This window comes from Spea bombifrons, chromosome 5 (genome assembly GCF_027358695.1).
Source record: "Spea bombifrons isolate aSpeBom1 chromosome 5, aSpeBom1.2.pri, whole genome shotgun sequence".
NCBI lineage: Eukaryota > Metazoa > Chordata > Amphibia > Anura > Pelobatidae > Spea > Spea bombifrons.
Window position 1 is genome coordinate 1,197,262 of NC_071091.1, and position 26,896 is coordinate 1,224,157.

At 49.1% G+C, this 26,896-nt stretch overlaps 1 protein-coding gene across 1 annotated transcript; it reads left to right on the forward strand.

Annotated features, from left to right (window-relative positions):
• The first annotated feature begins 9,208 nt into the window (after positions 1-9,208).
• On the forward strand, positions 9,209-25,921 carry CSPG5 (chondroitin sulfate proteoglycan 5). The gene is made up of 5 exons (XM_053466636.1): positions 9,209-9,256; positions 9,331-10,532; positions 20,022-20,210; positions 21,943-22,099; positions 25,455-25,921. The coding sequence occupies exons 1-5, from the start codon at positions 9,209-9,211 to the stop codon at positions 25,614-25,616; spliced, it is 1,758 nt and encodes a 585-aa protein (XP_053322611.1). The 3' UTR covers positions 25,617-25,921.
• Positions 25,922-26,896: the final 975 nt, after the last annotated feature.

Consider the following 26,896-nt stretch of genomic DNA (forward strand, 5'->3'; position numbering starts at 1 on the left):
GGCTCTGAGCAGCCGTCCAATTCCCACAGCCTGCGGGCAGCGGATGCTCTATTAAGGGCTGGCTGAGTGTCATGGGAGTTGTAACTCGACATCGGATGGGGCTGCAGTTTCACATTTATAGATGGGTCTCGGTTATTGAGCAGGGTGTCCGTGTCCGGCCCAAAGTCCTGCCGGCGGGTGTATGCCACAAAGCCAGTGGTTATGTCGTCATGCATATCTCCCAACAGTCCCAGATTCTGCCAGGAAGTCCTAATTTTCATGCAATTTTTGAAGCGTGGGAATAACGTCCTGCTTTTTAGATCCTCCGCCTGTCCAGGCAGCCCCGGCCGGCACCTCCCGTGTAACTGCTGGATACACGAGACCGCACGCTGCAGTAAGATCATAGCGTGTGCCACGCGTGTCTGTCTGCGTGTAATCCTGACCGCTCACTGCTTTCTTCCATCAGTCTGTGGAGCTGGGGGGGGGGGGTCACATGACTTTTATGGTCTGTCTGTCCCTTTAAGGCTCTCCAGGGTGGGGTGTTCGCCAAAACCCTGATCCGACTCCCAGGATCCGCCGGCTACGCGCCTTAGAGAGGGGCAGCTCTGTTACCCCGCTGCCTAGGATTCCGTTAAGGGTTAATTATCTTGATTAACTGTAAAGCTTCTTTCGAGATTGTCTCATTATCTTTATACAAAAAAATAGTGGCCCCCCCGGCCCCCATCCACTGCCGCCCCCCCCCTCACTGATTTTGGGTGACGTCCGAGTCTAAAAACATCTGGAAATTCAGGAATCGCAGAGAATTCGCCCCCCAACCCCCCCCCCCTCACATCCTGAGCTTCAAACGCGTCCAAAATAAATGAAAACCTCAGAAAACATCTGCTGCCAGCGTAGTCTTTACTGGCCTTAGAAACCCAGAACCCGCCGGCAGATCGGCCCCATTCGGCCCCCGTCTAGTCGCCCGTTTCTCCCGCTGTAAAGACTCAAACCTTAATCAGTCGTTGGTCTCGTCTTAGATTCAGGAGCCGGATGTCTGTCCCATGCATGTTTAATCCCCTCAGATCGTCCCGAAACATTTATATATATACAGTAATGCATCAAGAGATCCTGGCCTTATCACCATAGCAACAAAACATTTCTCCTGACTGGAGCATTCCATTCTATACGTTACGCCCCGTGATAATTCCCGGTGCCGCTCGGTGCGGCCAATGAGAGGACGCCGTGACCACCGGCAGCGGAGTCCGATAACCGAATTACCGCTGAGTTTGCAGGAATGGTCGTTCCTCGCGATAATGTAAGGGAACCCCGCGGGGAGGAAAGAGTTAAGGAGTCGTTTGTGGGTGAAGCTGCAGTTCCACCTGCTTTTTAACTAAACGCAGCATTAGAAAGGCCAACCCTGCTGAGAGTCGGACCCGTCCCGCCAATAGCTCTTTCTTCGGCGACAATAACCGTCTCGCCGGAAAATATTCCCCGCCCGGAACCGGTCCTCGCGCGTCGCGTGCAAATAAACATGGATGCCCCAAATGGCGTCCGACGTGCGCTCCAGAAAGTCACAAAATGTATCGCCGGCTTTCTGTGCGGGGCGTCTGCCGGCAGCTCAGGCCGGTACCGGCTCTTAGTGTGCGAAACACCGGATTTACTGCCGGGAAATCTCACGGGAAACGGAGACCGTGGAGCCCTGCAGGACCGGATGGACGTTTCCTGTCAGGGTTTTTACCCCTCTCTCGGAGGCAGATTGTGGGGGTCACGCAGTCTGACCCCCCCCTGCTGGGATCATATATAGACCCCCAGTTGGTGTCCCCAGTATGTACGGTTGATGTCGCTGCTTGAATGCAGGTGACTCCATTAAGTGTATCTTTAAATAATGACAACGTTTCCATGACGACCGGCATTAGAGTCATTTGGGTGACACGTTTGGCGAGACGCTGCTAAAATCTTCACAGTTGGCCATTAAAGGGTTAATATTTCCAGGGTCCTTAATATGAAAAGCAGGCGGGGCCCCTTTAATTATCACATGACACAAAAGTGGACGCTGATAGGCTGTTGCCATAGAAACCAAAAAAAAGCTGCTTTAATGTTTGTTGTTTTATGCGATTAAACCGCTGGCTAGAGAGACGCCATCGGGGTCTCCTGCACATATATATATTTAACCCTTTCATCCAAAGCCCCCCATAACGTCTCCACTTCCCATCCTTTTACCCTAATTCTATTCACGGGATTCTTTGCCCCGCTCCCCCCCTCCCCGTAGCCCCCCGAAGCTCCTTTGTGTCCCAGGCAGTGAATGGCGGTCCGCACAGCTCTGGACAGAATAGGAAAAAGACCCCAAACGACATGAAACGAGCACCCCCCCCACCCGGACATTTCTTCATTTATCCAGGAAATGCATTTATTTATTAATCTGTAAAAATGTATTTATTAAAATCCAGGAAAATCTATTAATCCGGGAGAATTTATTATTATATCATTTATTCATTTATTTATTAATCCAGGAAATGTATTTATTTGGGAGAATTTATTGATTTTCTTTATTAATCTGTAAGAAATTGTTTATTTATTAATTAATCCAGGAGAATTCCTTTTTTTATACATTTGGGAGAATAAATATTTTATTCTTTGAATAATTCACTTTTTCTTTTTCGAGGTGTCAGAAAATTTCATTTCATTTTTTCTTTTTTGGGCCAATTTCTCTGAAATGCGAATAATTCTGTATTTTATTACCGAGGAAGGAGAATTAACCCTTTATGTTACCGGATGAATACCGTCTCCGGGGCGGAGGTAACGCATTGAAACGGATCCTGTTCCAAGGTTTAAAAAGTGATCTCATCACCATAGCAACTAGCGGAAAGCTCCAATCAGCAGGAATGTTGCATTGGTTACTATGGTGATAAGACCATTTTCAAATTTTTCACCAGAATTATGTATAACGGGCTGAAGGGGCAGATTCTCCGTGTTTTCACCCCAGTCTCGGGGTGTAGGGGCAGATTCTGGGGTCACACAGTCTGGAGCCGACGCCTTCGTATTCTTCTCCTTCGGACCCCCGGGGACATTCTTTATGATGCGGAGGCTCCGGAAGTCTCTGCTTGACCACAGGTGACATGGATCCCCTTTAATCTTTTTTTTTCTCGGGGCACCGCGGACTTGGGGTGACCCCCATTGGTTACGTCTGGGCTGGCGCGGTGGGTGTGGCCAGCATGCAGTGATGTCAGACTGCACCTGCATGAGGTCAGGGGATGACGCCCTCTCACCGACATTAACTGCGGAATAAAGAGGGTTGGGGTTCTTATGGCTGCGTGGTTTGGAATGTAAGGGGTTAATGGTGGCAGCTTCATCGTGTTCCCCGAATCCTCCCGGGGGTCCCAGGGAAGCTCTGGGGGGTTTTTATGCTGCACTTACCCCTCCTATCTGCCCCAAATCCACCGTATAACCCCCCCCCGTATCTGTCTTTATACCGGGGGAGGGGTGGGGTTGATGTATTCTAGTGCCCCCCCCCTGTATCTGCCCGTGGGGAGGGGGCAGTTGCCTCCAACCTGTTCCCAGGCAGATTCCTTTACTCTCCCCCCCCCCCGCTGTGGGGAGGAAGAAGCCACGTGACCCACGGAATTGTCTCCCCGCGCAGCTGTGCAGCACAATGCGGTCGGCCGCGCACCGCCCAGCGTGATCCCCACACACCCCCGGGGGCAGAACCACCTGCCCCCCCCCGATACCCACACAGCGGCCCGCATGGCCACGTAGGGCCCCGTCCCGTCCTCCCGGCCCTTGTGGGGAGCATCTTGTTAATGAAGGGCCCTGTATTGCTTGCAGTTGCCCCTTAATACCCCACTAGCCTAGTTACCCCCTCCCACTGCAGTTAAATGCGTTCATTTTGCCGGAGAGGGTCGATCCTCGGGGGCCACTCACGAGTTAGTGTTATTAACCCATTTGGTGCCGTCGTCCTCGGTTTCGGAGCCCCCTGTAGTCCCTTCGGCCAATAAACAGGGTTCCTGCCCCGCGATTCCCGCGGCGACGCTCAGAACTGCGGGGTCTCCATGCTGGAAAAGCCCATTTCACTGCCATCTGCACCAGCCCATCCGGCCTCCACTCCTTGGCCCCCACGGACTGCTACCTGTCGGTTCGGCACGCGGCGGCGCTGCTTGTCAGCTCTTCTACCAGCTGCGTGGGGGCGCGGAGTCTGCGAGCGTCTGCTGCGTTGGAGGCTTTGTTTGTTGTTAACGAATCTTCACGCTGAGTCTTCACAACATTGAACTTCACCCAACTTCCTGCCTCCCAGACTCCAGGAGCCCAAACGCGGCCTCCCCGGGGGCCCGAAGATACCCCGACACCCAGTAACTGCCCCGGGGCTTTAACCATTCCCTCATCACGCTGAATTTACACCTAAGCTCTACTTTACTGAAAGGATGGTAGATAAGTGGAACAGCCTCCCAGCAGAGGTGGTAGGGGGTAATACAGTGAGGGGATTAAACATGCGCGGGATAGACATACGGCTCCTGAATCTAAGACGAGACCAACGACTGATTAAGGTTTGAGTCTTGTGGGGGGTATGATGAGGGGTAGGGTGGGGGGTATGATGAGGGGTAGGGTGGGGGGGGTATGATGGGGGGTATGATGAGGGGTAGGGTGGGGGGGTATGATGAGGGGTAGAGTGGGGGGGTATGATGAGGGGTAGGGTGGGGGGGTATGATGAGGGGTAGGGTGGGGGGGTATGATGAGGGGTAGGGTGGGGGGTATGATGAGGGGTAGGGTGGGGGGGGTATGATGAGGGGTAGGGGGGGTATGATGAGGGGTAGGGGGGGTATGATGAGGGGTAGGGTGGGGGGGGTATGATGAGGGGTAGGGTGGGGGTGTATGATGAGGGGTAGAGTGGGGGTGTATGATGAGGGGTAGGGTGGGGGGGTATGATGAGGGGTAGGGTGGGGGGGGTATGATGGGGGGTATGATGGGGGGTAGGGTGGGGGGGGGGGTATGATGGGGGGGTAGGGTGGGGGGGGGTATGATGAGGGGTAGGGTGGGGGGGTATGATGAGGGGTAGGGTGGGGGGGTATGATGAGGGGCAAATACCTTCCTGCCCCACCACCCTCAGGCCCTATTAATGCAGATGTGTGATGGAGCAGGTGGGGGTGAATCGCCTGCCCCTCGGTAACACCCGAGGGGCAGAGGTGCGACCCCGGGAACCCGTACGGTGGTAGTTGGAGCATGAGGTGTCTGACGGCTCTGGGCTGAAGAGCTTGCAATCTCGCTGCAGAGATTAGACCTCGGATCACGGGGGTCCCGCGGTTTCTGGGGCTGCCGCTTTACCCCCACAGACGGACAGCTGAGGCATTTCTGCTCCCCGCACACCCGGGGTTGGCCGAGGTGAATTCGCTGCCCTCCCAGGCGAGCTGCGGCCGTAAATCGGGAGCAGTAATTGGCGGTTAATTAAAGAGCAATTGATTAGCGCGGAGAAGGCGGTCGGTGGAGGGTAGAGATGGTCCAAAGCCCCCCGCAGACAGCCCCCTCCTCCATCCATCCTCAGCCCCTCTCCCCACCCTCCATCTGCCTGCGAAGGATTACTCTCTGGCAGCGGCAGTGCTGGGCTGTGTGAGGCGGGCTACAGACGCAGGGGCCACCGGGCTACAGACGCAGGGGCCACCGGGCTACAGACGCAGGGGCCACCGGGCTACAGACGCAGGGGCCACCGGGCTACAGACGCAGGGGCCACCGGGCTACAGACGCAGGGGCCACCGGACTAAAGGGAGAGACCCTGGGTACCTGAGAGAGGACAGCAGGTTGGAGAGGGGGGCCGTGGGCTGTTAGCGGAGTTGCAGTGGGTGGAGAGGACCCCGGGCACTGGCAGAGGGGGCACCGGGCGTGTAGGGGGCACCGGGCGTGTAGGGGGCACCGGGCACAGCATGTCCCTGCAGCCCGTTCCTGCTCTCTGTTTCGGGATCCTGCAGGGGATCGCTGATTAACCCCCTCCCCGCCAGCCTCCTGCAGCAGATCACATGCCCAGATCATACCCACCATGGATTCCTCTATCACTCGCTGGATCCTGGCGGCTCTGCTCTCTGCACCGATTCTCAGCGGCCCCGGAGGGATCTCTGCAGGTAGGTCTAAGGATCTGCTGCGATCTGGCGTATGTTTGCGCGATCGGAGCATGTCGCAGTGTGGGTTCCGTGCCGGGGCCCCTGGGGGCCACAGTCCACCCAGCGATGCGTTAGACGGAGGGGCTGCTGTCAGATCCTGGGGTTAAATCCCCTGCTGGGGGATCCCTAACTGGGATCGTCTGGATCTCCATTAACCATTTAGCTGTCAGATTCTGGGGCAGGTTACTGGGGGTTCTACCCATAGATTGCGGGGTAGATGCCCCTCCATGTAATGTTTTCTGCCCCATTAACACCCCTATTAACCCCTTCCCTGCATGCATCCTCCAATATCCATTGGCTGTAGATGTACCGAGCCTCCCCCTGCCGTGCGTCTGATGCACCGGGAAGGTACCGAGCCCCCCCCCGTGCCGCCGGATCGGTACCGGCTGACACCATTAGCTGTACCTGGCAGTGAAAGGGTTAATCTTCGCCCTGTTTATTAGGTTGGCTACCTGAGGGGTACGTTTGGCATTTTGGGGGTCTCCGCGCGCGCCAATAACTGCCCAGAAAAGGGGTAAATCCCAGCAGAATCTGCCATCTTTTGTCTTAGAAAACAAGAAAAATCCAAATCCCCCGATATTCGGTGCGTTTGGCTTCGTCTATCTAATGGATGCTCCCAGCGCGTCGCGTCGGGGTAAATTCCGCGGGGTAGTCGGTGATGCCCCAGTCACCGGGCAGATATAACGGATTACTGGGTAAGGGGTGCTCGGCTGCCACGTGACCTGAATATCAATTACATTTACAGCAGTACATGCCAGGGCCCCTCACACCCCGCCTCACACTCCAAGGGCCCCTCACACCCCGCCTCACACTCCAAGGGCCCCTCACACCCCGAATCATACTCCAAGGGCCCCTCACACCCCACTTCACACTCCAAGGGCCCCTCACACCCCGCCTCACACTCCAGGGGCCCCTCACACCCCACCTCACACTCCAAGGGCCCCTCACACTCCAAGGGCCCCTCACACCCCGCCTCACACTCCAGGGGTCCCTCACACCCCGCCTCACACTCCAAGGGCCCCTCACTCCCCACCTCACGCTCCAAGGGCCCCTCACACCCCGCCTCACGCTCCAAGGGCCCCTCACACTCCACCTCACACTCCAAGGACCCCTCACACCCCACCTTACACTCCAAGGGCCCCTCACACCCCGCCTCACACTCTAAGGGCCCCTCACACCCCGCCTCACACTCCAAGGGCCCCTCACACCCGGCCTCACACTCCAAGGGCCCCTCACATCCCACCCCACACTCCAGTGGCCCCTCACCCCCCGCCTCATGCTCCAAGGGCCCCTCACACCCCACCTCATACTTCAAGGGCCCCTCACACCTCACCTCACACTCCAAGGGCCCCTCACACTCCAAGGGCCCCTCACACCTCACCTCACACTCCAAGGGCCCCTCACATCCCACCCCACACTCCAGTGGCCCTTTACACCCCACTCCTCACACTCCAGGGCCTCCTCACATCCTAGCCCTTAGATCCAACACACCAGAGGCCTCCTACAATCCCCCCCACAGCTCAGGGCCCCTAACAGCCCCACAGACCAGATGCCCCCTACATGCCAGCCGGTTAGAACGATTGGTGAAAACGCTGCGTGGCTTTGAGCCCAGTGAGGGAAGGTTTGGTACAGACAGCGCACACGCGTGATGCATGAACGTTACACGCCTGGCAATCCCCGCCAGGTCCACGAAAGGCCTTCTCCCTCCTGAGTCCTGCACCGGTTCCAATACTTTCGCTGTTACAGGAGTATTAGGGTATGGAAAAGTCTCCAGGTTTTTTTACCCCGGTCTCGAGGTCGTCTTGTGCAGATTCTCTGGGTTTTTACCCCAGTCTCGGGGTGAAGGGGCAGATTCTGGGGTCACACAGTCTGGAGCCGACCCTCCTCTGATTTAATGATATCTGAGCTTCCTGATTGGTGCTTTTCTCCCTGCTTTATCACAGCTGGAATCCCTGCCTGAACGCAGGTGACTCCATTCGGAATCTCTTCACCTCCTGACCAGTCACGGTTTCCATAACGACCGTTATTAGAACCAATCGGCTATTAAAGGGTTAATGGGCGGGGGGGGTTGAGTCTGACCCTCAGGGGTTAATGACTCATTAGAGGATTTATTAGAATAATGTTAATTTATTCACTTTTACTGATAATTACCGTTTATAAAATTACAAATTATTGGCAAAGGAAATAGGAATTTGGGGGTTTGAAGGATATTTTGTTTCTTTTGCTTCTTATTACAAATGGCCCACAAACAAACATTTCCCAGCATGCAACAGACCTCCTCGTCCCGGCTGCCCGCTTCACCCTGTGACCGGTTCAAGACTCGGAGGGTTAGAGACCCCCCCCCCGGCATAATGGGCTAAAAACACACAAACTCGGTACTAATAAAGCCTCAAAACCAAAAATTATGAAAATAGTGAATATTTGAAGCCGTTAAAGCTGCCGCTCCGCTCCCCGGGACCCTCAGCCGCTCTGTCGTCTCATTCGCTCCTTTAATGACCAAAAAAAAACTTCAGTCTCTACGGCAACAGCCTATCAGCGGCTGTTTTTGTGTCATGTGACAGTTAAGCGTTCCCTGAAAAAATCTATACATGAGGCAAAATTGGAGACGATGAAAGAATGATTCCTGGGAAAGTCTGCGCAGGAGCGATGTTTCTAATAATAATTATTATTATTTATAAACCGTTAGATTCCGCAGAGTCGGTGGAACGGCATCTTTAACCGCTTGTTTTTTTCATACAATGGGCTTTTTTGGGGACAATTGTTGTTGTTTTTTTAAATCATTGGCTTTTTTTTCACCGGCTTCTCCCCCAACGTGAATCAAAGGGCTTTGTTAGTGCGATCGTCGCGTGAGCTGGGCACGCCGTGACCTCGTTAAATGCCGGTGCTTTAGGTATTTGCTGATTTGTCTCTTCTCTCGTCTTCAGACCCCGTTAACGGCACCGGGATCCCGACTTCCGGTCCTCAAGTCGGTACGTCCAGCACGGTCCTTCCTGCGCTTGTAGAGAAGGGATGGGTAGATGAATCTGACAGGGATCTGGAACGGGGTCCTGGAGGACGAGACACATTTTCGGACAACGAAGCATTAAGGTCGCAGCCAACAGGACCTGTCGATGGAACATCTTCTACCACGGCATCCGACCAAGACAACGGCTTCTCCAGTACAGGCAGCCCCGTGAAGTACCCCTCCACCGGGGTAACTCTGCCGAAACGAGAGTCACCGCTCTGCGTGGAGTGTGATCTCCCATCGCACTCACACTCGGGGGAGCACCGCGGCGTGGAGTCCGTCACTGGGTTGATTTGGCCGGCTCGTCGAGAAGCCGGCGGCATTGAGTTGAGAAAGAAGCCGGTGAAACGCGGGGCGGCTTCGGTCGCCGACAGCCAGGAGGACTCCGGGAGTGGAGATCCCCACGTCAGGATGCCGGCCGGTCAGATCACAGACACGAGCTCCGCGGGCAAGCAGTGGACGGAGGAGGAGTTTCTGGACAGAGCCACCGCTTCCCCGTCCAGAACCACCGCTCCATGGAGCAAAGGACTGCCGAGGCCTTCAACGGACAAGGCCCTCAGCCCAGACTCCGCGGAAATCGACCACCTCTTGCAAGTCTCCAGAGAAACGTCCCTGCAGCCCCCGTCGGGACCAGAACCAGAGAGGTCCAACAAGGAGGAGAGCGCCGAAGCAGGAAAGCCCGACGGACTTTTGGAAGGAGCTTCGAGTCGATCTGCTGGGCGAGGAGCCCAAGGGAGCAGCGACATCGCGATGGGGACTCCCGGAGGTCCTCTCTCCGCCAGCCTTCCACCCATCAACCCAGCGAAGCCCTCAGATCCGCCGTTCCACCAGCCGGTCACCGACCTCATAGATATCGATTACTATGACTCTTTAGATGCACATGGACCTCTAGGACACTTCCCCGGCGGGGACGCCACGAAGAGGTTCCACGGCAGACACCCACCCAGGGAGCCGGACCTTTACGAAGAAGAGATCTCACCCTTCGACGACTCGTACTTCTATCCCACCACCTCGTTCTACGCAGACGGAGACGACGACGTGGAGAACGAGGACGACGACGACGAGGAGCCCGACGACCTGAAGGATGACGGCGTCAGCGTTAGGGAGCCGGAGACCGGTAGAGCTGCCAAGGACGCTACTCAGGCGCCCAAGGTCAAGACAGCGATGGTGGAAGAGAGGCCGACGAGCCGGCAGCACGTCCCGCATCAAACCTTCATTCTGTACGGGGGGGAACTGCACCCCAAGATCCACCCCGATATCCACAAAGACTCCACGCAGACGTCCCCGGGGGCCGGGGACAACAGCACCGAGTGCAGGAACGGATACGTCAAACGCAACAATTCCTGTAAGTCGCTGTGCGACATTTACCCCGCGTACTGCCACAACGGGGGGCAATGCTACATCGTGGAGACCATGGGCGCCTTCTGCAGGTAAGAAGAACGTTTTATAATCCAACAGAAACTCTCCCGCTGTAACGACTCGAACCTTAACCGCCCGCCGGCCGCGTCTTAGATTCAGGAGCCGTATGTCTAATAGGCTCACTGTATTACCCTCTACCACCTCTGCTGGGAGGCTGTTATACCTATCCACCACCCTCTCAGTATTAAATCATGCTGGGTCTATGGGATAGGATGTCGGCATCATCAGGTTTGTGCCAGCGGCTGCCCTGGCATCTATCGCACCGTCACACCTCGTGGCATTAATTCTTCTGCCTCAGCCCCTCCGCAGCCCGCCGTCCCTCCGCAGCCCCCCGTCCCTCCGCAGGCTCCGCCCCTCCGCAGCCCCCCGTCCCTCTGCAGCCTCCGCCCCACTGCAGCCCGCCATCCCTGCGCAGCCTCCGCATCCCCCCATGCATGCCCAGCCCCCGCCCCTTCGTAGCCCCCCGTCCATGCGCAGACCCCGCCCCTTCACAGCCCCCCGTCCCTGCGCAGCCCCCACATTTCGCTCTCCTCCGGATAGGAAATTCTCTGCTTTTTCTTGAAATCCCTTCCGTGATTTTTTGGCCAGTTCCAAGTGGAAGGAATTTGCGGCGTCTGGATCCGGTCCCGGGCAGAGATGGTCTCACTGCCGGCCAACGCGGAGCTCCTGAGCTTCCAGGAGGTGACACTAGCATTTAACCCTGTGTGTGCTATAGCACCCCCCCCCAACTTCTACCCCCCCCCCGCGGCAAATCAGAAAACCGGGAGAGGAGCTTGGGAGGTAGAATGTCACTCAAACTGGCAGCGCTATTGCGCATGTGTCCCAGAACCTGAATCCCGCTAGAGCTCGCCGGGACAGTGGGGCAAAATCAGGACTGTCCTGCACAATGTACCCGCCAAGTACCCCAAAATCCCCCCCCCCCACCCCCGCCCGCTGATCTACGGACCTCGACATAACTCCCGGTGTTATTTAGCGCATTTCTCTCGGAATTCTCTCAGCAGAATAATAGTTGTTTTTATTACCCGATGAGTGGCGCTCGTTTATCGATGAAGGGCTGCGCTCACCGGCTACTCTCACAATGCTCAGCCGTCCTGCAGGCTGCCTGAGTACCATGGGAGTTAGCGTGTGCCATGTTTTGCCCTCCCTGTCCTACATTTGCTGGTATGATCAATGAGGACCCAGTTCCCTGCCTCCTGGGGTACGGAGAGGAAGCAAATCTGCCCCCCGGTGTCACCGAGCCACGTGCGGAAGTGACCCACGCGGGGAGGAATAATCGAAGCAATCAGCAAATCAAACGCTGCTCCCCGCAGTCCTCGCTGAACCCCGCGCCGCGCAGATCGATCCTTTTATCCTAAAAAGGCTGTTAATGTTTCTGCGATTAAATTATCTTCTAAAGTTTTAATTTACTGAGAGGGTGGGGGATAAGTGGAACAGCCTCCCAGCAGAAGTGGTAGAGGAGCAGACACAGTGCAGACTAGTCGGGCGGAATGGGTCCGATCCGCTGCCAGGTTGTGGCTTTCTACGCGTTACCGTATTACGTGCTATTATATATATATATAATTATATATATTATTATATACGGTTCCTGTAAAATCTGTGGGGCCGTCCGGTGCTCTGCAGAGGGTTTCTTTGTGAAATATTCTGCAGGCACCCCCCCTCCCGGTGCGCTGGCACGGAGTCGGGGGGCACGGGGGGGGGTCAGCTATTTGTGGGGGATTATCTGCTTCTTTGATGGGTTGTTAAACTGAACTAAGAATCGGTCTCAATGCCCCCCGCCGGGGACGTCTATGGCGGCCAAACTCTCTAATTAGAGACTCCTGTGCGGGCGCCAGAACTCCCCTCGCTTCAAACGGAGACCGGAGACAATCAATAGATGACTTAAACCAAACGCGCTCCCATTCACTGAAACGCCTGAAAACTGGGACTGTCCTGCAGAAAACAGGGCTTTTGGGAGGTATGGCGGATCTATCGGCACACCGGGGTTTGGATGCAGTCACACAGAGATTAAAGGGGGTAGTCTTTATATCAGGGGAGGAAAAAGGGGAATCGGGGAGGATATATACAGGATAGTATCATATATAAAGTATAAAGCATGTATATATATATACGGGATAGTATCATATATAAAGTATAAAGCATGTGTATATATACGGGATAGTATCATTTATAAAGTATAAAGCATGTATATATATACAGGATAGTATCATATATAAAGTATAAAGCATGTATATATATATATACGGGATAGTATCTTATATAAAGTATAAAGCATGTATATATATATACGGGATAGTATCATATATAAAGTATAAAGCATGTATATATATATATACGGGATAGTATCATATATAAAGTATAAAGCATGTATATATATATGGGATAGTAACATATATATAAAGTATAAAGCATGTATATATATATATACGGGATAGTATCTTATATAAAGTATAAAGCATGTGTATATATACGGGATAGTATCATATATAAAGTATAAAGCATGTATATATATACGGGATAGTATCATATATAAAGTATAAAGCATGTATATATATATATACGGGATAGTATCATATATAAAGTATAAAGCATGTGTATATATATGGGATAGTATCATATATAAAGTATAAAGCATGTATATATATATGGGATAGTATCATATATAAAGTATAAAGCATGTGTATATATACGGGATAGTATCATATATAAAGTATAAAGCATGTATATATATATGGGATAGTATCATATATAAAGTATAAAGCATGTGTATATATACGGGATAGTATCATATATAAAGTATAAAGCATGTATATATATACGGGATAGTATCTTATATAAAGTATAAAGCATGTATATATATATATGGGATAGTAACATATATATAAAGTATAAAGCATGTATATATATATGTGATATGTATAATTATATATATCAGGACCCCAATAATTGCTGTGCTGGTTCTGCCACGGACCGCAGCGAGTCTGAGCTGAAACAGTCCCTTATTTTAGACCAAGAATCACAGCCGATGATAGTCGCTCCGGATGCGTATAGATTTACATACGTATAGATTTATATACATATACATTTACATACATATACATTTACATACATTTACATACATATACATTTACATACATATACATTTATATACATATACATTTACATACATATACATTTATATACGTATAGATTTATATACATGTACATTTACATACATATACATTTACATACATATACATTTACATACATTTACATACATATACATTTACATACATATACATTTATATACATATACATTTACATACATATACATTTATATACGTATAGATTTATATACATGTACATTTACATACATATACATTTACATACATATACATTTACATACATTTACATACATATACATTTACATACATATACATTTATATACATATACATTTACATACATATACATTTACATACATATACATTTATATACATATACATTTACATACATATATATTTACATACATATACATTTATATACATATACATTTACATACATATACATTTACATACATATACATTTATATACATATACATTTACATACATATATATTTACATACATATACATTTATATACGTATAGATTTTGGTTCCCCCAGGCGTTGCCCGCGTGCCATCGACCAGCGCTGATTGATTTTGACAGATTTAGGTCAATACTCTCTGTCCGCTGCTTCAGCGAGTATTTTCTTCCATTTTGGAGAAATATATATTTTTCTTATAAATTATAACATTTCTAAAATAGAAATAATAGATATTAAACATGTGAAGCACTTATTGAAGCTGCTGTTCCGCTGACACAAAGCGTGACTTGTGCTGTGACACGCTAAGCAGATAAGGCCCGGCAGATCTGTCGTCGTATTCTTCAATCACAAAAGGGAAATGTTTCAGAAGCTTTTTCCGTTTCTATGGCAACAACCTATCAGTGCCTCAATTACATGTTCCTGGCAAAAAACACGAATGAGGCCAAATTTCACTTTAATTTTACAGAATTCGTTCTGGAAAGATTCTCCTAAAGCTGCGTTTAGTTACAGAGGCAGAGAGTCGGTGGAACAGCCGCTTTTTACAAACATTATAAGAGGAAAGACAAGCAAATTATTACACATTATTACACAGGATTCTTTACAGAGAGAGAATATAATATATAATATGAGGAATATACAGGGATATAACGGGTTATAAGGACGGGATTAGTTATACGGCCGGAGAGTATATAATATATAATATGAGGAATATACAGGATATAACGGGTTATAAGGACAGGATTAGTTATACGGCCGGAGAGTATATAATATATAATATGAGGAATATACAGGATATAACGGGTTATAAGGACGGGATTAGTTATACGGGGGGAGAGTATATAATATATATAATATGAGGAATATACAGGATATAACGGGTTATAAGGACGGGATTAGTTATACGGCCGGAGAGTATATAATATATAATATGAGGAATATACAGGGATATAACGGGTTATAAGGACGGGATTAGTTATACGGCCGGAGAGTATATAATATATAATATGAGGAATATACAGGGATATAACGGGTTATAAGGACGGGATTAGTTATACGGCCGGAGAGTATATAATATATAATATGAGGAATATACAGGGATATAACGGGTTATAAGGACGGGATTAGTTATACGGCCGGAGAGTATATAATATATAATATGAGGAATATACAGGATATAACGGGTTATAAGGACGGGATTAGTTATACGGCCGGAGAGTATATAATATATAATATGAGGAATATACAGGGATATAACGGGTTATAAGGGCGGGATTAGTTATACGGGGGAGAGTATATAATATATAATATGAGGAATATACAGGATATAACGGGTTATAAGGACGGAATTAGTTATACGGGGGAGAGTATATAATATATAATATGAGGAATATACAGGGATATAACGGGTTATAAGGAAGGGATTAGTTATATGGCGGGAGAGTATATAATATATAATATGAGGAATATACAGGGATATAACGGGTTATAAGGACGGGATTAGTTATACGGGGGAGAGTATATAATATATAATATGAGGAATATACAGGATATAACGGGTTATAAGGACGGGATTAGTTATACGGGCCGGAGAGTATATAATATATAATATGAGGAATATACAGGATATAACGGGTTATAAGGACGGGATTAGTTATACGGTGGGAGAGTATATAATATATAATATGAGGAATATACAGGATATAACGGGTTATAAGGACGGGATTAGTTATACGGTGGGAGAGTATATAATATATAATATGAGGAATATACAGGATATAACGGGTTATAAGGACGGGATTAGTTATACGGACGGAGAGTATATAATATATAATATGAGGAATATACAGGATATAACAGGTTATAAGGACGGGATTAGTTATACAGCCGGAGAGTATATAATATGAGGAATATACAGAGATATAACGGGTTATAAGGACGGGATTAGTTATACGGGGTGGAGAGTATATAATATATAATATGAGGAATATACAGGATATAACGGGTTATAAGGACGGGATTAGTTATACAGCCGGAGAGTATATAATATGAGGAATATACAGGATATAACGGGTTATAAGGACGGGATTAGTTATACGGCCGGAGAGTATATAATATATAATATGAGGAATATACAGGATATAACGGGTTATAAGGACGGGATTAGTTATACGGGGGAGAGTATATAATATATAATATGAGGAATATACAGGATATAACGGGTTATAAGGACGGGATTAGTTATACGGGGGGGGGGTATATAATATGAGGAATATACAGGATATAACGGGTTATAAGGACGGGATTAGTTATACGGGGGGAGAGTATATAATATATAATATGAGGAATATACAGGATATAACGGGTTATAAGGACGGGATTAGTTATACGGGCCGGAGAGTATATAATATATAATATGAGGAATATACAGGATATAACGGGTTATAAGGACGGGATTAGTTATACGGGGGGGGTATATAATATGAGGAATATACAGGATATAACGGGTTATAAGGACGGGATTAGTTATACGGCCGGAGAGTATATAATATATAATATGAGGAATATACAGGATATAAGGGGTTATAAGGACGGGATTAGTTATACGGCCGGAGAGTATATAATATATAATATGAGGAATATACAGGGATATAACGGGTTATAAGGACGGGATTAGTTATATGGGGGGAGAGTATATAATATATAATATGAGGAATATACAGGGATATAACGGGTTATAAGGATGGGATTAGTTATACGGGGAGAGAGTATATAATATATAATATGAGGAATATACAGGGATATAACGGGTTATAAGGACGGGATTAGTTATACGGCCGGAGAGTATATAATATATAATATGAGGAATATACAGGATATAACGGGTTATAAGGACGGGATTAGTTATACGGCCGGAGAGTATATAATATATAATATGAGGAATATACAGGATATAATGGGTTATAAAGACCGGATTAGTTATACGGGGGGGGAGTATATAATATATAATATGAGGAATATACAGGATATAACCGGTTATAAGGACGGGGTTAGTTATACGGGGGGGTATATAATATATAATATGAGGAATATACAGGGATATAACGGGTTATAAGGACGGGATTAGTTATATGGCCGGAGAGTATATAATATATAATATGAGGAATATACAGGATATAACGGGTTATAAGGACGGGATTAGTTATACGGGGGGGAGAGTATATAATATATAATATGAGGAATATACAGGATATAACGGGTTATAAGGACGGGATTAGTTATACGGGCCGGAGAGTATATAATATATAATATGAGGAATATACAGGATATAACGGGTTATAAGGACGGGATTAGTTATACGGGGGGAGAGTATATAATATATAATATGAGGAATATACAGGGATATAACGGGTTATAAGGACGGGATTAGTTATACGGGGGAGAGTATATAATATATAATATGAGGAATATACAGGGATATAACGGGTTATAAGGACAGGATTAGTTATACGGCCGGAGAGTATATAATATATAATATGAGGAATATACAGGGATATAACGGGTTATAAGGACGGGATTAGTTATACGGGGGAGAGTATATAATATATAATATGAGGAATATACAGGATATAAGGGGTTATAAGGACGGGATTAGTTATACGGCCGGAGAGTATATAATATGAGGAATATACAGGGATATAACGGGTTATAAGGACGGGATTAGTTATACGGGGGAGAGTATATAATATATAATATGAGGAATATACAGGATATAACGGGTTATAAGGACGGGATTAGTTATACGGGGGAGAGTATATAATATATAATATGAGGAATATACAGGATATAACGGGTTATAAGGACGGGATTAGTTATACGGGGGAGAGTATATAATATATAATATGAGGAATATACAGGATATAACGGGTTATAAGGACGGGATTAGTTATACGGGGGGAGAGTATATAATATATAATATGAGCAGTGAAGCGATTTCCAAACGTTCCTCAGTCCAGAAGATTTCCTTTTCATTTTGGAAATTGATAAATTATAATATATAATATTTATTTGATGAGGGGCAAATAACAATAATAAGTCTATTTAAGGTTCCCAGTGGCGTAACGCAGAGCGGATGAAGGGATCGCTGCTGCGAGGCGGCTCCATGATTACCAACTCTGGGCGTCAGAGCGCGTGTGACGCCGTACACATCTCCACCAATGAAAAGGGAGCGCCATAGAAAAATGACATCATAATCCACCAGCTTTATGCCAGGACACCCAATAGCTGGGGCATAAGGCCAGGTGTCAGGACTGTCCCAGTCAATTTCAGAGTGTTGGCAGCTATGGCCAATAATTAGTGTTCTTGAATGTGCCAATTTCCCTGTATTTTAGAGCAGTGTAGCCTTGGCTGCTCTGAGTGGCCGTTCCCATGATCCGCATGCAGATGGGGTAATTGTTCGCGTTTCCCGGAGGGCCGGGGTTCTTTGTAGGAGAGACAGAACGGCGATGCCAGGAGCTCAAAGCCAGCTAATCACTGGAGATTTCAAACTGACCCTGGGAGCTCCCACCGCCACTCCTGCCAAGATCTTAATTGCATTTGGCGGGGGCCAGGGGGGCCGGGGGCCGTATTAACCTATCTTAATGTAATTGGCGTTACCGCAAAGTGAGGGAATATTTCACGCCGGACTCTAAAAGGCTCGCTTCATCCGTCATTTATAACATATATATATATAATATATAATATATTCCCGCATATAAATAACGTGTTCCCAAACAAAGTCATTATGGGGCAAAAATTACAACAGGGATCTCAGCACCATGGCAACCAAGGGAAGGCAACCAATCAGCAGCGATATTCTGTTCGTTGCTACGGTGATAAGACCAGTTTTAAAATTTAGCATAAAAAATCCTTTTTTGTGCCAAAAGATAAGATGTCTGAACCTTTCACTTAATAAACCGTTTATGTGCGTCTAGCATGTGTCTCCATGATTATTCCTCCCCATTAATTTAGAGGGTTAACGGAGGAAGGCGTGTATTGAGGTCTCATGGAAACGCAAGCATTAACCCCTTAAGGACAACGGGTTGTCCTTAAACCCATTAATGACAATGACGTACGTACATGTACGGGCTTTGTTGTGAAGGGGTTAATGTTAAGAGAAGGATTCCTGGGCAGGAGCAGGTGGCCCCTGGGTGGGGATAGGTAGCCCCTAGGCAGGGGTAAGTGGCCCCCCTGCGCGTAACCAGGCGGTCGGAGGGCAGCAGGGGATGACATCCCCGGGTTTGTTGAGATTGCGGTGTGAAAAGGGTTAAATAGAGCTTAAAGTCTTAGGTGCCTTTCTGTTGCCCTTGAATTCGGCCCCCCTCGGCCGCCTCTCCCCCTCATCAGGAGGATCAATCCGTTTGTTTTCTCATCTCCATCACCTTGAGGATCTTAAAGCCTCCGCTGAGTCGTCTTGTCTCGGCCGGCTGATCACCGCGCATGAATATTCATCTCCCGAACGCTGCGAATCCCCGTCCGCGGTACAAAGAGCCCGTTTATAATAACGCTGCGCCTCACAGCCAACAGCTTCCGTCACGTAACAAAACGGGGAAAACTGCAGAAATTACCCCAAATCGTCACCACCCCGTCTGTTAGAGCTGCAGGTCTGATCTAACTCACTGTAACCACACCGAAAAAACTTAACTTTCAGTGTGATGTATACTAGAGGGTATTCAATAAGTGGAACAGCCTCCCAGCAGAGGTGGTAGAGGGTAGTACAGTGAGGGTATTAAACATGCATGGGATAGACATACGGCTCCTGAATCTAAGACGAGACCAACGACTGATTAAGGTTTGAGTCGTTACAGACGGGCCGGACGGGGGCCGATCTGCCGCGGGTTCTTGTTGCCCCGTTGTCTTCTCCCGGGGGGGGGTTTGTGCTGATGGCCTCTCTCTGCCCCGCAGGTGTAACACGCAGGATTATATCTGGCACAAGGGCTTGAGATGCGAGTCGATCATCACGGATTTCCAGGTGATGTGCGTGGCGGTGGGCACCGCGGCGCTGGTCGTTCTCCTCCTCTTCATGATGACCGTCTTCTTTGCCAAAAAACTTTATCTGCTCAAAACCGAGAATTATAAACTGCGCAAACGGAAGTGAGTATTCGGGGGGGCGGGGGGGTGAATATCGACCCCAAGGGGCAGTGAGTGGGGCAGAAGAAACCTCGATGTTTCCGGAGTCATTCCGAGTAGAGACAATTTCTGCCCCAGAATACCCTTGTTACTGCGGGGGTGGGGGGGTGTATTGGCCCCCAGTTCAAAATCCCACAAACTGAGTGGATCTGCCCACTCACGAGTGTATGTTAGTGTGAGTGTGCATGTGAGTGAGTGTAAGCATGTGTGCTAGTGTGTATGTTACTATAGGGCCAGGGGACCCACTCAGCTTTATCTTCCCCCCTGGGCCAGAAGGCGTCAGCCCTCCCCGGGTCACGAGGCGCATCACATGCAGCATGATGTCATTGGGTGTAATCGCTGCAGTAGGCGGAGCTTTTCTCACGTTTCACTAATTAAAGTCAAGCATTTCACGGGGGGGCAGCTTAATAACGAACGTTAATGAGTTTTGATAAAAGACGTTTGGAGGGTAAATGAGCCGCCAGTCGCCGCAGGGTGTGGATAAAATGAGGCGGAAATTGTAACAAAGACACAAAAGTATCCGTTGTGGAAGAAACGAGTTAATTTGGTGCGAGAAGCAGCAGCAGCAGCAGGGTTGGTTTTCCTGGCAGAGCGCGCTCGTCGGTCGGCGACCGCTGGGAGACGTCGATGATTAACGAGGACTTCGGAGGAATGTCGCTTCAGCATCACCTGCGATGCTCTGTTATTCCCCCCCGGCGCGGGGCACAAAGGGTTACGCGACTGATGGGACGTTTTGGACGCTCTTTGTGCCGAGTCGATCTTCTGTGGATGTCGGTGGAAAGTTTTCTTTGGCCGGACAAAGCCCCCTCTGTCCTGCGCGGGAATAAGAGCCCCCCGGGGGGAAGCAGCTGCTTTCTAAGACTTTACTAAAGCTGAGACGGGGGACGGGGGGAGAGGGGCTCTATTGTGGCTGTGCTGCCAGGCGGAGGGACGGGGGGGCAGTTTATTTAGCATCTTTATACAAACCCCAGACAGTCCTGTGACCCCGGAGCTCAGCCAGGAGCCTGAAAGGGACCCGGGCCGGTGGCGACGTCCATGCACCGTGAGAATGCGACAGAAAGCGAGACCGCGCATTATAACGACGCAGCAACAGCGCAACAGGACCCCCCCCACCCCCAACCGCTGCGGGGGTCCGGAACGTCATCACGCTTCCAGATCAGTTATTAATAAGTACAAGCGCCGAGCGCTCCCCGTCTGTGCGCCGTTTAATCGACAAGAGAAAAAAGGAAGCGACATCTTTTACGGGGAAAGAAAAGGATGATGACAAGTGTATGATGGAGAAAGAGAAAGACGTGGGCCAGAAAACCAACACAGGCCCCCGGGGGCCGTGACAGCCGTTACCCCTAAACGTCAGCACGAAAGAAACTTTGTTAGCGTTAGTTATTATTACGTTGCCAAGACGCCCAGTTTAGAAGTTCTGCGCTTTAATTATTAATATTTAGATTTATTGTTTTATATATATATAGCGCCATCATATTCCGCAGCGCTGTACAATGTGTAAACAGGACTTAACAGGTAATATACGACCCCCAGAGATAACAAGTGAGCCCTGAGCTCAGGAGCTTACAGTCTAGAGATAAGTGATCCCCGGGGTCCGCGGGTTCCTGTGCCGGGATCTGCCGTTGGGGGGCGGGGGTCTCATTGATGTGCATTGATGGTTCATGCGGTAACTGATCACACGGGTGCCTCTCTCCAGCAGGTACCGGACCCCCTCTGAGCTCCACAATGATAATTTCTCTCTCTCGACGATTGCCGAAGGCTCGCACCCAAATGTAAGGAAACTTTGCGACGCTCCATCTGTCCCGTCCCCCCATGCTCGTGCCATGGCTTACTATGATAACGTTATCTGTCAGGTAACTCGCCCGTTTCGTGTCTCCCCCGTTCTGCATGCTCCACGCCTCCTCCCCACTGCGCAGGCCGGGTCCGGAGGACATCCCGGGGCCCACAATGCCATAGAGCAAGGGGTTAAACGGGAGAAATAAGGGATGATGGTGCCAGATCTGAGAAGTGTTTAAATCTCCATGGCAACCGTATGCTCTCTTATTTAAATTTGCCCCCTAAATTATGCCCTTTACTGCCCTGTCCCCCATAATATCCCCTACACCAACTTCTCTTTGTATCCCTCCCTTAACTCTTCGAGTCCTCCCTGTTACCCCTCTCCCCCCAGCTCCTCTAATCTCCCCCCCTGCTTCCCTGTTACCCCTCTCCTCTAATCCCCCCCCCACTCCCCTGTTACCCCTCTCCTCCCAGCTCCTCTAATCTCCCCCCCTGCTCCCCTGTTGCCCCTCTCCTCTAATTGCTCCCCCCACTCCCCTGTTACCCCTCTCCTCCCAGCTCCTCTAATCTCTCCCCCCGCTCCCCTTATACCCCTTTCTTCCCAGCTCCTCTAATCTCTTCCCGCGCTCCCCTTTTACCCCTCTCCTCCCAGCTCCTCTAATCTCTCCCCCCGCTCCCCTTTTACCCCTCTCCTCCCAGCTCCTCTAATCTCTCCCCCCGCTCCCCTTTTACCCCTCTCCTCCCAGCTCCTCTAATCTCTGCCCCCATTCCCCTTTTACCCCTCTCCTCCCAGCTCCTCTAATCTCTGCCCCGCTCCCCTTTTACCCCTCTCCTCCCAGCTCCTCTAATCTTTCCCCCCGCTCCCCTGTTACCCCTCTCCCCCCCAGCTCCTCTAATCTCTCCCTTGTTACCCCTCTCTCCCCAGCTCCTCTAATCTCTCCCCCCGCTCCCCTGTTACCCCTCTCCTCCCAGCTCCTCTAATCTCCCGCCGCTCCGCTCTTACCCCAAGCACAAATTCCCCTCCAACATCTAATATTTGGGGGTCCTTAAGTTCATTTTGTTGATTTTTTGGTTGTATTCTGTAAGCCCGCGTCCCCCGTCCTCTGCACTCGCCCTCCCGCAGTCTGCTTGGTATCTATACGCTCTCTTTATGTCTCCCTCTTGTTACCTCCCTGTGGGTCTCATCGCCCGCCGTCCTCCATCACTGTGTGTCCGTCGTGCAGCCGGTCGTCTACCTGGAGGGAATGGTGACATCGTCGCCCCATATATACATAAATGTAAAAAATGATGTCATCGCATGAGCTTTAGGGCCCTCAGAGGTCTCTTCCTGCATTCTATATATATATACATATATACACCTATATATATATACACCGAGATTAATAACCCCCTGGGGCTCGGTAGGAAAAAGGTAATTAGTTACCCAGAGCCATCGGTCATCGGGGGTTCTTTATGGCATCTGATGGGTGGAAAATCATACATACACTCACCATATAGACACCAGGGGGGGAATTATTTTTTGACCAGTTTTTGGTAAAATAGAGAAAGATCAATAAAAAACCTAAATGAAAAACACTATAAACCCTCCGGAAAGAGGGGGATCTGTGTGTTTTTTATTATTTTTTCCATTCTCTGCTCCATTTCCCCGTCTGGCTCCGGGGAGCGGCCCGAATACCGCGAGATGCTCAGTGGACCGTTTCTATGCGCAGAGCTCCGTGTTGCTAGGCAACAAGAGCCAGACTCCACGGCGGAAAACAGGCCTCGGGATAACAATTACCTTTAGAGCGAGCGGACTCAGCGCGCAGACCTCGCTCTTTAATGAGATTAACCTTTTGTGGGAATCGATACACGGCGTTAGCCCTCCGCGCGGCGTTAACCCTCCGCGCGACGCTGGCCCTTTAAAGGCTATAGAAGCAATCAGACGCATTTATTGCACCGCATCAGATTTATAAGAATGTTAAATGAATCCAACTTCTCTAATTCAGTGTCAGGTGATACGCTGCGTCTATTTACCCATCATTTTAAATAAAATAATTCAAGGCGGGAGATTTTTTTTCATAATTCTAGTGATTTGGCCAATTCCTTCCCACGTCAGCAGCAAACGCCTGTATTATTTATACGGCAAAAGCTGTTATTTCGGAAGGAAATCCAATAAAATTTTAATATATTTTGACAACTGCTTCCCATATGGCCCCTGCGCAGGAGATTAAATGCTTCCCAGCATGCACCTGCCCTTCAGTAAAACATCACTCTAGACCTTAAACCTGCGCTTTTATTTTTGAATGCATGTTGCAGTCCTTTTTGCATGGAGGCCAATACATTTTACTGCATGCCGATCGGTGCAGGCGTTCTGAGGTTATTGGAGGTAGAAAGCAAGACTTGTTGGTCGTTTAACTCCGCCCCCAGCTGCCTCGACTGAAACAGGAAGCATTCGTCAGTACACTTCCTGCACATGCTCAGTAGATGTTCCCATGTCAGGATGCCTCAGCGAATCAGAATTCCTTACATAGAAACCCAGACCCTGCTGGCAGATCGGCCCCATCCGGCCCCCGTCTAGTCGGCCGTTTCCTGCTGTAACGACTCAAACCTTAATCAGTCGTCTCCTCGCTGCTTTGCTTACTGATCTCCTAGTTTAGAGCCCGTTTAGCCTGCAGCCCCCTCGCTTCTCCTCGTTAGACTCGGACCCCCCCCACCGCTCACATATCCTTTTTTTCATTAACTGCAGTAATTACTCCGACAAAGAAAAACATTAAAATCTCGTTTACACGTAAGTGCCAAGCTGCAAAATAGTCATTTTTAAATATTTCTTTATATCAGCATTTATATTTATACGACGGGGTGTCACCGCCCTAAATATACTTCATACAGAGACATATAAGTCGCCCAGAACAATGTGTGTTCTGTAACACACTATATAATGGGGTCCGTGTGAAGATCTAGCTCTGTCAGTGAATGAGTTAATGCGATAAATATATATATAAAAAGTGTTTAAAAACATTTAAAATCTATAATAATAGTAATAAGCGTGCGAGGAGACGCCGGGCTGGCGTGTTCATCCTCAGCTCCTGTCTAAATGTCATGGATGGGGGCCGGGTAAATACAAACCGCTCCTCCATGCCGTGTTATATGATGGGCGATGCTAATGGCCGCCCAAGCAGTTAGAGCTTTAACCCATAAAGTGCTCCAAGGGATGGGATTCCCCCTATTTGTGCCAATCAGCCTTTTCGCACCCTTAGCTTCACACATGATTCGCTCCGACCCGGGATCCGGGATCTTGGAAATATGTTTATAAAGACAAAGACTAGACCCAAGATGGCGGCTCACGTCATTTATCATCCTCACACATCGTAGAACTACCGGCTTCCGGCAATGGCGGCTCGACGCGTTATATGTAACCTGACTGCCCCTTACTATCTCCCTCTACTTTCACAGGAGGACCCCAACGCGCCCCAGAAGGTGCAGGACCTCCCGAAGGCCTGTCTCAAGGACGAGGAGCCCTTCAACATTCAGAACTCCCTCTCGCCCAAGCACGAGAGCGGGAAAGGGGACCCGGACATCGCGGACGTCAACTGCGTCCTGAACAACTTAACATGAAGACCCCCGTCCAGCACCAGAAACCCCCTGCATCGTCTTCTTCAATGCTGAAGGGGGCTGTGATGGGACGGCTCACAGTCACCTCCAGCGCTGAGGGGGACTTCGTGTTTCATTACCCACCCCTCTAGTGTGACCCCCATCCCCCGGCATGCTTTGCTGTGTTTTGTACAGAGATTAGGAGAACGTCGGTGTCTCGGAGAAGGTGCCTGAGCGGCTCCGGCCTAGCAATGGCGGCTCAGATGGCAGTTTATGGCGCTTTTCACTAACACGTCGTACAAGGAGGAAGCTTCATTCAAGCAGAACAATCTAGATAACGAGTATTCACGGAGTATTCTCGCATGTCCCGTCGGTCACCGTAGCGTTCATTGTCATTCCGATAAAACCTTCTAGGCAGTTGAATGATTTAGAGTAAGGGTCCCGCGTTCTGTTCCATGGATGTCCCTGCTTGTGCACAGGTGTGACATTCATACGGTGGTGTTGATTGTAGAACTTTCTAAATGGCTGGTTTCTGTCCTCGGCTCTGGAAGTGAATCGCTTTGCCCCGTAGATGAAGGTGTTGCGTTTCTTCACCCGTTTAGTAGACATGGCGGCTCCGCGGTAGAGCTTTCGGTGGCCCCTGATTAATAAAAGACCGGCATCGCCCCCAAAAGCAAAACACAGTGACAGGTATAAAAGTATCGCTAATAAACCCCGTGATCTGAAACTTCACCAATCGCAGTGATACAAAGTAACCGGATAACGCCAGAAAAGACACAAAACCAGGACATTTTTAGATACAAAATTAACTGAATGAGAACAAAAACAATTGATAACGAGGCGTCTCTTCACAGAGCGGCGCGCGTTCCAAACAGTCTTACGGGCGCGTTCTATTAGGAGGAGTCTCACGCCTATGCCTTAGAAAGGGCCCGTAATCTAATCCAGGTTGGGAACCGATGTGGTTCTGATCCAGTAGATCCAGAGCCCAACTTCAGGAGGGGCGCTGCCGGTATTAGAGTGCACCGCAGCACCTTGTGTGAGGTCACATGACATCATCCGACGTTATAAACAAGGTCTGCTGATGTCAGAAGTTCCGGTTCTGTATAAATTATCGCAACAGATAATCTACCGAGCAGACGCCGCGCCGAGGCCATAAGTGGAACATCTTAAAAATAATACTAAAGAGCTTTGGGTAATCCGGAGTCGGGGGGGACGGTGCCGTAAAGTGATGTCAACTCGTAAAAGGTTAGAGCGTTAATCCCGGGTGTTAATCCTCTTTATTGAGTAAGGAAAGCAGGGTTAAT